General features: G+C 40.6%; 1 protein-coding gene across 2 annotated transcripts in view; it reads left to right on the top strand.

Annotated features, from left to right (window-relative positions):
• Positions 1–14,363, top strand: part of baiap3 (BAI1 associated protein 3) — a 79,423-nt gene that overhangs the window by 19,068 nt on the left and 45,992 nt on the right. For both annotated transcript variants that reach the window (XM_088936496.1, XM_088936495.1), the window contains exon 2: positions 567–719. In XM_088936496.1, coding sequence (XP_088792622.1) covers positions 574–719 — 146 coding nt within the window. In that variant the 5' untranslated portion in view covers positions 567–573. The remainder of the gene's footprint in view (positions 1–566; positions 720–14,363) is intronic.

A 14,363-nucleotide genomic window follows, 5' to 3' on the forward strand; every position in this document is an offset into this window, starting at 1 on the left:
TGTGGAAAGCTGTAGTTTTTCTGAACTGTGCTATTTTTTTCTTTAAATAGGTTTTCCTGACTAGCTTTTCTTTGCAGAAGAAGGGTGGGTGTTGAGTGGGACTGGGAGGGCGCAGGTAAGCAGTAGCAACTTGCAATCAGAGTCATTCTGCATCAAAGAAAACAGCAGGTGTGCCATACAAGTAACGCCACTGACAGCTGTCTGAAGATCAATCTTCAGTGCCACACTGAGTGGAAGCAACAGGGGCATATTAGTCAATTCTGTTTCGAAAAAGCTTTCAGTTTCAGTTTTTATTTAAATAATAATCTTTTGAATGTCTGTGTGTGTGTGTGATCAGAGAGCAGGTGTTGCACATTTGCAAGGAACAGTCTGGGTTTCTTTTTAGTCTCTCCTAAGTAGAGGCAACATCGGTACTTTATCTTCTTGAATAAGCTGATAGAAGACGATACTAGCTCTGATTGTCAGCTCTCACCTGTCGCGGCCAAGCCCCCCCCGAGCCAGTGCCTCTGAAAGTCAGGTACCATTGGCTGGGCGCCCAGTGACACGGCGCTGCCTTCCTCCCGCAGGTAGCGAATGAGCATGTCGACGCTGTTGGAGATAAAGAGCAGCGTGCTGAGGCAGGTGCAGAGCCGGCAGTCGCTCCGCGGGAGAAGAGAGACTCCAGCTGCCACCACATCCTCCAGCACAGACGCACACAGCGCTGCCAGCGCCTCCCATGGGTGAGTCCCCTCATCTGCCTCCACTGCACTCGGACAGTTCACTGTGACACTGAAAGGGGGGAACATGACACGCAGCCAGATTCCAAGATCACACTTCTCAGGACAGCAGGAAAACGAACAAGCTGCTGTGCAGGCTGCAGCACCTGTTGAGTTCTTCTCTCCGTTTGCGAACAGGCTGTAGGATTTTCTGTATGTCTAGGATTTTCTCTATAGGGTTTCTCTGTGTGTAAGACTCGCTCTGGGTGCACGATCTTCTCGTGTGGACAGAAACCTGTTGGTGCCACAAAGAATCTGACAGATCCACCCACCAGTCCAGCATACTGATGTCTCACATATATGGAGGTTTGTAGGAAGGATCGGGGGTTAGCTCTAAATATATTGATCCTAAAACATGTACTTCTCCAATGTAGGGCAAGTAGAGGAGATGTTTTGAAGTATAAAAGGTGCTTGTGAACAATGGTGAACAGATCTGATAGGGAGAGAATCACTCTGTCAGTCTGGTGATCTCCAAGAAGCCTCTTTGTTACAAAATAAACCTCTTTCAAACCTCCACTGAACTACACTGTGACTCCTTGCATCCAGGCGATGCTTTCATCTCGCTGTAGCCGTTGGACTGGAGACCTGTCTGTTAGTCTGGCGTTCTTCCATTTATGCATCTGATCTGAGAGGGGATTTGTGCTTCTGTGAGACGTCAGGGCAGATTTCAACTCACGCAGTCCAGTTTTGACAGGAGCGGTTTGTTTTAATTTTGTGTGTGTGTTTATGCTCTGCTGCGTGAAATGAAGAAGACGGTGTCAAAGGTGCGTGTGCTTCAGGTCCAACAAGGGCAGCATTCAATTTCCGTTTGAGGTCATACTCTTTTATTACGTTTTTTTAAATAATGGATTTTAAACATTGTTTTCCTTTTCGGTTGTTTTTTTAGCCTTTTTTAGTGGAAACTGTAAGAATAAGTCACTCATTGTCCTGCACAAGAGTCTTAAACAGAATGCCTCCGAGGAGACTAGTTGTTGGATGATGTTGTTAGTACTGGTGCTTCCCTTGAGCAAGTAACATACCCTGCTGTAGAAATGGGTTTCCTGGTCAACTCTTAAAACTAGAGAATTTGTTCTTTTTTGACGTGTATAAAAATCAAGGATGACGTTTTGAAGGTTTTGTGTAAGCATGCCATGGCAAAAAAGGGTTAGACAAGGGAATTTATTTCGATAAACCAGACACTGAAATATATCTGCATCACAATAGGAATATTTCCTAATAATAATGTGATGTTTTAGTACAGTTCTTCTTGTGGACTATTCCTAATTGGGGGAGTAAATTTGCAAATTTAATTTCATCCTTCGTTTTCAAAACAGCCTTTCATCCTTTTCCTGTGGGATGCCACTGATTCAATGTTTCTCTTCAGAAATTCACACTGATCTTTGATGTTTAACACAGTAGCTACTGCAGTATTTAACGAAGAAGTTTGTACTGTACATGTCATCCTCTGATTGAAGGACCTGGTCACGCAATCATGATGGACTAATCTACATACTTGTGGTTTAAAAATGTATTTCTGTAGCCCAAGGTTATAATGTTTGCAAAGGTGACATTGCATGCTTTATTTGAACAACCCATATCTGTGTCAACAAAAGAGTTCTGCAAGATGGCTGGTGGCTTTGTGTGAAATAAGGTTTGTGCAGAGTAAAACCTTCAGGGATGATAGCAGGTCTGGGGCAGGAGTCCCCTGAAGAATGAGCTGTACTACAGAGCAGAATGTGGAGTGCTTAGCACCTATGCAGTACGCATACAGATATTTAAATTTTCCAGAACCATATCATGCAAAGTGTGTGCTAAAGTCAACAAGTTTAAACAGTTTCTTCAGCGATATTATCATGGCATCTTTTACACATTAATTTTGGACATTTATATTAGCAGTATCAAAAGCATATTACATTCTACCTCTGGCTTAAATACGAAATAAAGAAAGTTTTTTGGGGGAAATTGAATTCATCACTTATAATCATGACCAGGGATAACATACATACCATCTGAATTCCCTGCATCATTGTTTCTGAACTTTTTGTTACAGCCGTTATTGACGTTTTGCCAGAACAAAGCAAGTGTCTGTCACCATAATATGAGACGAAGAGGTTTTGTAAACACCAGCTGTAAATTATAGACAATGTCAGTTGATGTGAAAATGCATTTTAAGGGTATTTACAAAGATAAACTATTTCCTGAGATGTGTGTGCCAAACTTGGCATTGGTGACTTTAAACAAGAAAATGATGACGTCTGTTCATTCTAAGATGCTTAATAAAATACAGGCTTAAAATTCTATCATGGCAATGTTCACATATTGTACCCATATTTAAAATGTGTTATTAATTACATTTGTTGCTGTTTGTTTTGATTATAAGGATGATATTTGATGCATTTTAACTGTTACAGTTGTGTAATTATAAAGGATGAGACTAATCTTATTTTTTTTTAAAAAAGGTCATTTTCAAAGCAGGGCTGATTCCTTTAACTCATTTACTCACGGTTCTAACCTCCTTTTTTGACCAGTATTGCTCATTTAATAAGTTGCGGGAAATTATTTAGCAAATAACATGTTTTTCGCAGATTCTCTTCAAATTTTTCAGCGATGCCTGTATGCCAAAATAATGTTAAGCACTTGGACTCTGATTAATGCCTCATGCCCAATTAACTAATTAACACAACACATTGCCCTTAATTGAGTCCCTGTAGTGAAACCAAAGAAGCTTGATTGTTTACAATTTAATCAGGAAATCACCACCACAGGCTGACTCAGAAAAGGTGTGGCTTTAATTTTATTATCAAGTATTTAAAATGTAAGCAATAATCATTTGGGATATGCTCATTTAAAAATAAAAGCTTTATGTTTTGGGACCTGTTTGAGAAAAATCTGTGTGTGTTCAGATTGTTTGTCTCTGAACTTCAATGTTGTTACTGATGAGTACAGTAGGAAATTTAAAAAGGAAGCTTTGTGACTTTTTGAGATGGGTAAAGCTATATTTGTGGGGCAGATGAAGGGGAAGTTTGTGGGGGAAAAGAAAAAGCTGTATGAAACAGTCAATTGCACAATTTCCAAAACACAACAGGGGACAGACCACAAGATTTGGCTCAGGACTTGAGCAATGACGTGAAACCTCTGGAGCCATCCATGATATGGCGTAAAATTCGTTTACCTAACAAGCAGTCACATAGAAGAAGTTAAAAGGCATTGCAAAACAAGGATGCATCTAAAAAAAAGAAGCTACAAATATAAGAGCCTAGCATGAACTGGGAGAGGCTCTTCAGTGCTCAGGAACACCAGGGATACAGAAGTGCATTGCAATTCACTTGTGTTCTCTTTGCCTGTGACTGTACAGTACCTGAGTGCTTGCTTGACATACCAGGAATCCACTCTGTGGTTCAGAATTCCAGCTCCAGCTCAGGTGAGATCAGCTAGATACTGTACATTAACTCTAAGAGCAGCCTACTGTATGTAATCATATGCGATGCTTTAGAATTTAGTTTGTCTTTAGCATTTGTCTCTATCTTTATAACTCAAGCATACTTTGCATTAAGTACTATATAACATGTTCTGCTTTGATTGATAAGGCTTGATTAATAATTAAGTCTCACAATAATTGCATGTTGCTGGCATAATCGGGCTAGCTTTGAATGCCTAAATACAGCTTGATTGACGAATATAGCACACCCTTCCTTCGCGTATTTCTTGAGCTCAGCCTGAGGTGACTTGAAGATTAAAACTCAGAGGCTTCCACCTCAGATCACAGAGATAAATAGGAGTAATAATAAAAATCTTGGTCATCCAATTGTATTGGATTATAGACCCCCAATACAATGAACTTTCCTCCTGGGTTTGTGGTCTTTGTGAAGGATGTGTTAACCCAATCAGCTATGTTTCAGGTGAATGTCATCTCATTTCTCTGTTCTGCTACACAAGACATTGAAATAGCTGGTGGTGTTCCCTTTGGTGGGCGGATGCCTTGATAATCTCATTTCCTTAAGCCCCGTGTGTCTTGCCTTGGCTTCTTGAGTGGGTGTGGAGCTCACCACACCTACAGTACAGGGGAACTTGAGCATGTATTCGATTCACTTCCTATGTGTTGTGCCAACATCTGCCAACATTTCCATTTTATCTGATGAGAAGAGTGAGGTCACAGACTGATTTTAATTTTGCACTGCCATGCTTCTCCTTTTGTGGTTGTGTTTCTAGGACAGAGACCTCTTTGTCGTCCCAGAATAATATTACAGCTCTTGTTGAGCTGCGCCTCTGTCCACCATGTGGCACTTAGCCAATTTGCTGGATATAAGCAGCTGTTGCCATCAGAACACAGAATAATTGGGCTTCTTTCCTTTATTCGAGGAAGCCCTCAGCCTACTATTAGAGCCCTATTGACAAACAGATGGCGCTGAGAAGGGGCTTGGTGTTGAAATAATCAAAACGGTGAGGAACATTAAGAGAGGTATATTTTGGGATTATTGATATGCAGGCTTTTATTTTCTGAAGAGAACTGTAATCAGAACAGTTAAGGGAATATAAAGGCTTTCACAATGGGAATAGCATTTATAGTCATTTGTTATAAAACAGCTGATGAGAGCATTTAGTGCCACACAATGACAGTGATGGTACTTTAGATTGAGCCATGCAGACAGTCCATTTGAACCCAGAGAACATTTGTCTGAAGATGTTTGGCTACAAAAGAGTTGCTAGAATTGCAGCAATTTGCTGCTATCAGGGAGTGACAGTGCCAGGCAGTTTTTCTGCACTGCACCGTTCAGATATAAACAAGCAAAACCTATGGGTGCTTTTCAGAGATCCCGATATCTTCACTGGCAAAACTGGAAGAGGGAACATATTCACTGGTTTTTAGATTGGCCGATCGGGCTGACAGCCTTAATCCAAGGCTTAGAGTGCCTTGAAGAAGTGATTAAATTGATCATCTAAGCTAATTAAAAGCCCCAATGGGCTCCAGTTGAGCAAGTCAGGCAATATACATTCCAGAGTGACTTACAAGGGGTTTCAATTTTCTTGTTTTCTTTTTGTGTGGATTAGCCTGATTCCAACCTGCTCCACCAGCAAGAAGACCTGCAGTCAAAGCAGTGATTAGAGTAAAGGGGTTTGAAATTGAGCTGCACTGGTTCCACTGGTTTTCCACTGAGGTTGGGGCAAAGAACTAACCAAATGGCTTTTTATTACAAAGCATTTCAAACTTTCAATGGGGAATTGCATATACAGCTGGCATGTCAGGTTTGCTGGAGCACTCTGGGTAGCCTTCGCTCCCCAGGTAGCACTGTTCTTTGAGCACCACCAGCTATTAGATGCTCTGGATTCAGTTACAGTTCACATGGGCTTATACTCCAGTTACGCTAGTTGATATCTTCTCTGAAGACGTGCAGCTGCTCATAATGTTAAACTCCTAGAATTCTGAATAGTGAATTTTACAGACCAGGACTCAAGATCCCTTTCCTAAAAACAAGAGAAAATCTCTTTTTTTAGAGGAGTCACTCTGAATCTCTCAGTGAGAGGACCACCCTGTTTACCAATCTCTCAAATCTCCTTTTCTCTTCAGGCGCATGGCAGGGGTTCGATCGATTGGGCTTTGGCCGGTTAAAATGTTATTTGGTCTCCTCTGCCTGGTTGTGGAGTACCCTCTTTTCAAGCAGTTTCGAAAGCAGGGAAATATACTGTAGGTAGTTCCTAATAAATGGTGACTATAGCACTAGGGTAAAAGCAGAGTACAATGTTAAGGTTAAGCAAAGTTACTAAAGCAAATCCATGGTGCATGCACAGTAAAAATCATAAAACTCTGAGAACCCCATGTACTTCCACCTGAGCAAACGTTTTAGTTGAGCAAGGAAATATATGGCAGATGTTTTTTCCCTCATACATTATTTTTGTGCTAATATAATGTTCTGAGTAACTAACAGATACTTAATCTGATCAAACTGAAAGTGCACAGCACCGCAACTGGAAATTCTCAGTGCGTTTGTGGATTTTATTATCTGTTTTGCGTGGGTGGAGCCCCAGGAAGGCCTTGGCCAACAGGCAGCTGCCATGTGGATTCTCTTCACGACTGGCGGTTCCGATGATGTTTTGATTGAAAGCTTCAGTACAAGCATCAGTTGGCATCGCTGGGCAAAAGATTTTGAATTCCCCCCAAAGTAATGTGTTGCGCTTCTGCGTGTAGCAGAAAATGGTTTGAGCAGAGCCTCTCATGCACTGTAGCCCGATTCCATCCTGTCAAAGCAGGGATTAGAGTCACAGGGTCTGAAATTGAGCTGCACTGGTAACGCTGAGGTCTGGGCACAAAGCTAACTAAATGACTTTTTATTGCAAAGCATTTCAAGCTTTCACTGGGCAATTGCATATACAGCTGGCATGTCAGCAATGCAACAAAATGCAGCACAGTACTAAATGCAAAGTACAATACGGAAATGGAAACTACAGTACATGCAAATATGTAGATACATGCTGAGAGGCAGTAAACGCGTAACACATTTATGTATGATTATGTTGTTTGAATTTTAATGTCTGTCTGTGCATGATATAGAGTATGTGTATCTTAAAGAATTTACATGGTGGTGAGTTAAACAGAAAAAAAGTATCTAGCGGAGGGCAGAGGTGTGACGCTTCACATGTACAGTACAGTAACACATTTTGTATATTTAAAGATGCTACCTTATCTTAACAAAATCAAAATTCTGTCTTCATGCTCAAATCACTGTGCTGTACCCCTAAACGGCTCACTAACGGAGATTTGGCATTTCAAGCAATCTGCAAAACAACAAGCCGTATCATAATTATAATATCTGAATCATAGCTGTAAAATATTAAGGAAAAATACTTAACTTCATCATTAGGCTGTTCTGCTTTTCACTTCCTCTTGCGGTTGCTAACTGCAATCTGTGATTATTTTTAATTAAAAATGCACATCGCTGTCCGTAACGTATGTGTTGCAGCTTATACATGTTCGATGTTTTTCAGTGACTACAGGATGTTATCAATTATGTCAGGGGCCTGGGAGGTAATGGAGGGGTCTGTAATGCAGATGGGGAGCATGTGAGTTGTCCAGCACTCCCCTGGGAGGAGAGGGAATACAAATCTGTCTGTCACTATCTTTGGTGGTAATGTATTGATACTCTTAGTGGTCAAATTATTATTATTATGGTCTACTCCTCTCCTGAACCTTTTAATCTTCAGTGCAGGATGGGGGAGGTCACGGAAGGTTTTTCAGTCTCCAGAGGTGTGGTACCTTGACGAAAAGAGTATGCTTATGTCCCAGGACACAGCTGTCCACTATCCAACACATGAAACTTAAGTGTTTCTCTTCTGTCCTGGGGGGTGGGTGTGCTCAGTCACACCCTACAGGAGGGCCAAATGATACCTCAGAGGGAGTCTGGGCCTGCCTGCCTCTTCTTCCAGATGGCCAGTTGCAGCATTTCTCAGACTTTCAAAAAGACAGCATTTCCTAGCATTGCAGCACTGCATAACACTTTAATTAATGTATTTATTTTTCTAATGCTTCCCTAATCCTGTCTGGGCGCAGAGCTCAGAAGAATACTTTTGAGCATATCATGCTTGTTAATATACTGTATCGTGTCTTAATAATTAATGCCTGATATTTCACAAAGGTTTTATCAGCGACTTCGTCAGGAAATGCTGACAAAACTGTGAGCAATAAATGTGACAGATGTGTAATGAGTTTCAGATGATACCTTCTGCCCTCCCCATGCTCTAGAGCTGATGCAGAATGGGAACATCAAATTCATTGCTGGTCTTATTGAGGAAATATTAAGCGTCCAAAATGCCAGGCATTGCATTTATTCACTGGAGGAAATATCCGACCTTCAAGAAATAGCAGCATCGCAGCTGTGGCTAAAACTCCAGTCTGGATGACAAAAAAATCTCATATAGGCAATAAGAAGGGATTATTTGACAAATCCCACAAGGCTGCTGATGGAAACTAAAACATATGACAGCCCATGGCAGTGGAGCCAGACTTGATGGGGTTTGATGATGAGATTATCAACCAATATGAGCAGTCTGATTGAATGCATGCCTTTTGTAGTGGTGGTGATGTTAAGACAAATTCTCCATTTATTTTACCTTCAAGTGTCTGGTTTCCTGTGCGCTCTTCCATGAAGTGAGAACAAGAACCCCCCCCTCCCCCCTTGAAGATCCCACCTGTGGACTTGGCAGCAGCCACCTTTGCATATTGATTGATTCACAATAGCATTAACTGGAGTGGAGTTTGTTTTATTGCTCTTTTCTTTTACTGAAGATCCTGGTATGGCACCATGGCACTACAGAATGGCTCAAGGTGTCATCCCTTTCTGGATGTCCCTTTCCTGGAAATGGGAATGACCGCAGAGCAGTGTGAGAGTGATTGCTGTTTTTTTACAGAGCACAAAGAACGCCTGCCTTGTCTTGTGTGGCTGCTGCTATTTGCATGGTACTGTATGCCTGTTAGTTTCTTTTCATTTTCGGGTGGTGTGTTAAAGCATGTTAAAAGTCTGATAGGCATGCCAAGAATGAAGTGATTATGCCTGAGTAACAGGACTCATGACATAAGATGAGAAAGTTACAGTGATATTTCCCAGGATTCCCAGGAGTCTTCATCATCCTCCCACAACATGGGGCTGGTCTTTCAGCATGGCGGGCCTGATGCTTGTCAGGGCTGCGCAGGTCAGGCGCTCTGACATGAATCACAAGCTACAGTACACACTCTTGGTTCAGTGCCGCAGAAACGTGTCCTGGTGGCTGTTATCTCTCAGTCCTCACAAATACTGGAGAAATGGCAACTATTACTTCCATTGCAAGTATTTCTCTGACAGCTATTCACACTGCAAGGCCCAAGGACGCTCTCCTGGCAGCTCAATGGAAGCTGACTTTTTAAAAAGAGAGGGTATTCTTTACAGGTTCCTTACAGGTTTACAAACCTACCGGGATGCGAACAAAGAAAGTAAGAATCCCAGGGGCAGTACTTCAACAGCTATACAAGCACATGTTGAAGTATAATAAGAGGTTCTTTGTGAATCTGGATGAAAATATGCACGGTATGTACTGTATCTTAGAGGTTAGTGGTTAATTGTGAAGCAAGCCCACTGATATAAATGCTTGCAGTGTGGCATGGTTGTGCCAAATAGTGTGAAATGATTCAGATCCTAGTCCTGGACTTCATTTCTTCTTTTTTTACCCAGATATCCCCCTCTGATTCCAGATTTTGTCTTAATTCAAGGGGAACCCCCACCCTCAAACAGGTTTCAGGAGGCATGCTTTGGAAATGCTTCAGCTGTCAAAATAGGAAGGTTCAGAGTTTAAATTAAATTGCAGTTGACTTTGCATATGACTTTCCAGCCAGACATACTATTAGCATTCCTTCTCCAGGACCTGGCTGCCTAATCCTGGTCCTAGAGGGCCGGTGTATTTGCAGGTTTTCACTGCACTCAGATTTTAATGAGCTAAATCAGCTGGTTTCTGGTTTAACTGGATGAATTTAACAGCTTTGCCCAGCCCTTAAGATGCTCCTGCAGACACACCAGTCTCCAGGGACAGGACTGAACACTCCTGTTCTACAGTATATAAAGGTCACTGTAGAACCTGGTGTTTTGTCTGTGATGCTGAATACTGTCCCCCCAGGGAATGGTAGCATCCTAGATAAGCAAACCTTATTCCAACTTCTTGTATCTGTAATTGATGGGATCAAAGTGGACTCTAATCTCAAGGAAGGAACACCTATGGTCTAGTTTCTATATCAAATTGCAACATTGAGTAGAAATCAGCCGCAGTGCTTCCACTCTTTAGCATTAGAAGTGTCACTGAATAACTTTTCTCTGCCTGTCATTTTCTCACACAGGAGGTCATCCCAGTGGGGAATGATTACTGTGACATGCTGGCCTAGACCAGCTCAGGCTGTCTGAGTGTTCACGTAAAAGGTGCAGACAAATGATACATTCAGCAAAGGCTGGTTTACACTGCTACTGAACGTGAAACGTCAGGACTGCGAGAGAAAAACTAGGAAGTATTCTGCTGCAGTGAAAGCATCGAAGGAAGGATTTTGACGTTAATCGTGAGACCTGGCTTAGAGAGGTTCAGAGGCAGGAAAGCTTTGCTGATGCATTGGTGAGTGATCCGATAATGCCTTGAAATGCCCAATTAGGAGGTGTTTGTTTAGTAACAGTTGATATAATAACTAAAGAAAATTATCCACACAGCCTTCAAAAAGCCCCTTATTCCTTTTGAGAATCACAACAACCTGGAGCCTATCTTAGAAGTGCCAGGGAACACTACCTAAAATCAGCCGAATTCGGTATTAAACTGTGCCAGCATCGAGGGCACAGAAGAGTTACATCCATTTAAGATAAATCTCTTAATTGCTATTCTACTTGATGTAGTGAAGGAAACAAGAGATGTTATTAGCAGCCATTAACAAAACACTTCCAGTATTCTCTAGAGCAGGGGTGTCCAGTCCTGGTCCCAGAGGTCTGCAGTTTTTCCTGAACTCTTCCAGCATGTGAAAAGATGGATGATGCTGTTAATGAATTGATCCCAATTAAGCCAATAGTGATCTTATAATATTGTTAAGAGATGAATTGGCACGGAAACCTGCAGACACACTGGCTCTTCGGAACCAGGATTGGATACCCCTGTTCTAGGACCAGAGTAATACCCACTGGAAATTTCTCATGTAGCATCCATCCATAAAGATAACAAAACCTAAGTAATTACAGCTCAATAAGTCTTAATTCTATTACACATAAGTCTATGAAAATGATAAGTGTAACTAAACTAAAGGATCATTTGTATATCAGAAGGATTCTAATGGAGAGTCACAATGAGTTTAGAGAATGCAGGTCTCTCTAAACTAGTTTTTTTAGCAAGCGACAACAGTAATGGATAACCCTGAACATATAATAGATAAGAGAGCGTGTGATATGGCATATTTAGACTTTCAATAGGCTTTTAATCAAGTTACTCGTAAAAGATTAGTTTTTAAATGACAGACAGTAGGCATTCAAGGTAATGTGTGTCTTTGAATTAAGAACTGATTAATGGGCAGCACATGGAGAGTACAGGTGGTGGTGAGTGCACAAACTGGGATGATATAATTAGTGGCGTAAATCGGTGATCTATATTCTGGTGCATTTAGTAAACTTGCCAAGCTCATAGACGATACCAAAAATAGTAGGAATATTAGCAAACACTGTAGAAGCTGCAAAGGAAAGTCAAAGATACAAATTTCAAGACCAGGCAAACACACCTTGCAGAAGACGTTTAATGTAGACAAGTACAAAGTGATAGATGTAGTTAGATGCAAAAATCTAAACTATAAATATAAGGTGGAAAACACTTAGTGCTTGAAGAAGCTGCTCATGAAAAGTCAGGGGACACAAAAGGAAACAAAGTGGAACAAATTGCATTTAAAACTGAGAACAGCAGGTTTTTACACAAAGGATTGTGTGGAATTATGAGATACTAGCAACCAAATGTGTTTGATATGCTAAATGATTGGCCTCCTTTTGTTTGTAGTCTTTCTCATGTTTTTATGTTTCCTTAATGTATCAAAAGCTTCGGAGTCTTTACAGAATCTTACAATTATATCTAAATTGTTACACATCTCCTCCACTTCACAAAAAACATGCTGTGACTCCACACTTATAACTTTAATTTTGTCCTTCTTTGAATGCTTTCCATAAAAAACACAGATCTGACAGTCTTTCAGTTTTTATTGGCGTGTCTGAGGTCTGCCCAGAAAATTATTTTAATATAGTTATGTCAGACACATTTTTCTGTTTTATTTTCGTGCATCATCAACCCTCTATTGTGAGTTGTTAAGTCACAGTATATCTTTTGTTTTTAGAATTCATATATTTAAAAATACAAATGACAGACAGTATGAAAGCTTTTCATTGTAAAACACTTCTCACTGTGAAATAAGGCAATTTAATACATCTGCGTAATGAGAGATTGGAGATTGCATTTAGGATTGTATAACAGTCAGATTGAAAGATTTTTCTAGTTCTTTCTTTCCTTCACCATTTCTGTAGCTCAGCTGTTATTGAAAGCGTGTCTGTTATATCCTAAATGACTCAGCATCTGTTCCATAAAAAGACACCTGTCACATACTGTACAGAATATTTTAATTATAAAATTGCCTGTCTTCTTTGACACTAGGGCCTAATTGAGCTAAAAAGCCATTTTCTGATTTTCTTCTGTGGGAGTTGCTTTGTAACTCGTTGCTTTGTCTCACTTGGTGAAAATCTTTAATTTTTTATTTTGCATTTTAAAACAGCGCCCAATTGCTCACAAAGCACAGGAGTTTAGACCACCCTGGTAATTGAAAGACATATCCTAGGAAGATACATCAAATACCCTAACAACATTTCCTCTTCAAAAAAAAATTTGTAATAATTTATCTGAAAGCATTTGCTGTGAATGAGGAAGAGCCTGATTATGTGTCTGGTCTTTTATTCCGAGTCTGCCCTCTATTAAACCTCGAAGAAACAGAGACCTGGACTTGTAAAAGAAAATTATTCGCTCTGATATGAAGGACCTCCTGTCTATTCCTCTTGCATAAGTGTTGATCCTCTTTGAAAAACACCACCCTGCCATCTCCTCAACCCTTATTTTTAATATGCAGTCATTAGTGCCCGGAAGCTGTTTCGCATCTTAATTAATAACGGGTCTTTCAGAAGAAAGCTAATGGTTTGGATGCAGCAATTCATAGGTAAATCAAAGACTAAGAACAATTGGAAGGTTTGTGTTATTTAAGCTTGACAAGTGCAAATGGACCCAATACAGGGGATGTTTGTTGCATATTATTCTTTAGATCAGAAACATTTCATATCATTAATATGGCAGGGCACTCCAACCAGTGTATTTGGGTTACAATGAGAAGGTGAAGAATCCTCACGGAAAATGGGGATTCTTTTTTCTCATGTTATTCAATTTATTACTTGCTTTGCAGCCTGTCGCGTTTTCGGTCTGTGGGACTCTCTATTAGTATCCCTGCTTAGGCAGTGATTTGCTTTTTGTGATTGAGAGTTTCGGGGGGAAAAAAAGGCTTGTGAAAACCACAAGAAGAAATTAGCTAAGGATGTGCAAAGCTCCGTTTTATTAAAAGGATCTGTGGTTCGCATGTGGTTTATGTGGCTTTTCTGTATTTCTTCTCCTGGGAAGGTTAACATGATATCATTAGCATGTTATCGTAAAGCCCAAGCTTCTTGTGAAACTGGTTGGCTTGAGTGGTTTGAACGTGGTGCTGACCTCAACAGGGTTTGGTGCTGAGGCTGCCCAAGTTTAGAGAAACCAGTTTTGACAGAAGCTTTTTTTTTTTAACATGTTGGACACTCTGTAATGTCACCATTTCACGGGTCTCAGTGAACAGGGCTTCACTGAAAGCCTTCATAGCCTCTTTCTGTTTGTTAGGGAAGAACAGAGTGCACTTAACTTAGCTTCCTCCTTGCAACACATTTCTCTTGAAAGCCACTGCAGTCTTTGGAAAATAAGGAATCTTGTTTTCTCTGCCTTCCCAACGTTTTCACTCAAAAGTGAATTATTGTGATGTGTCTTCTTGCCTGCAGGGAGCTTGTATAAGGATGGTGTACAACTGGGATTCATAGAAATCATCTA

The sequence above is a fragment of the Atractosteus spatula genome, chromosome 18 (genome assembly GCF_055471065.1).
Source record: "Atractosteus spatula isolate fAtrSpa1 chromosome 18, fAtrSpa1.hap1, whole genome shotgun sequence".
Taxonomy (NCBI): Eukaryota; Metazoa; Chordata; class Actinopteri; order Semionotiformes; family Lepisosteidae; genus Atractosteus; species Atractosteus spatula.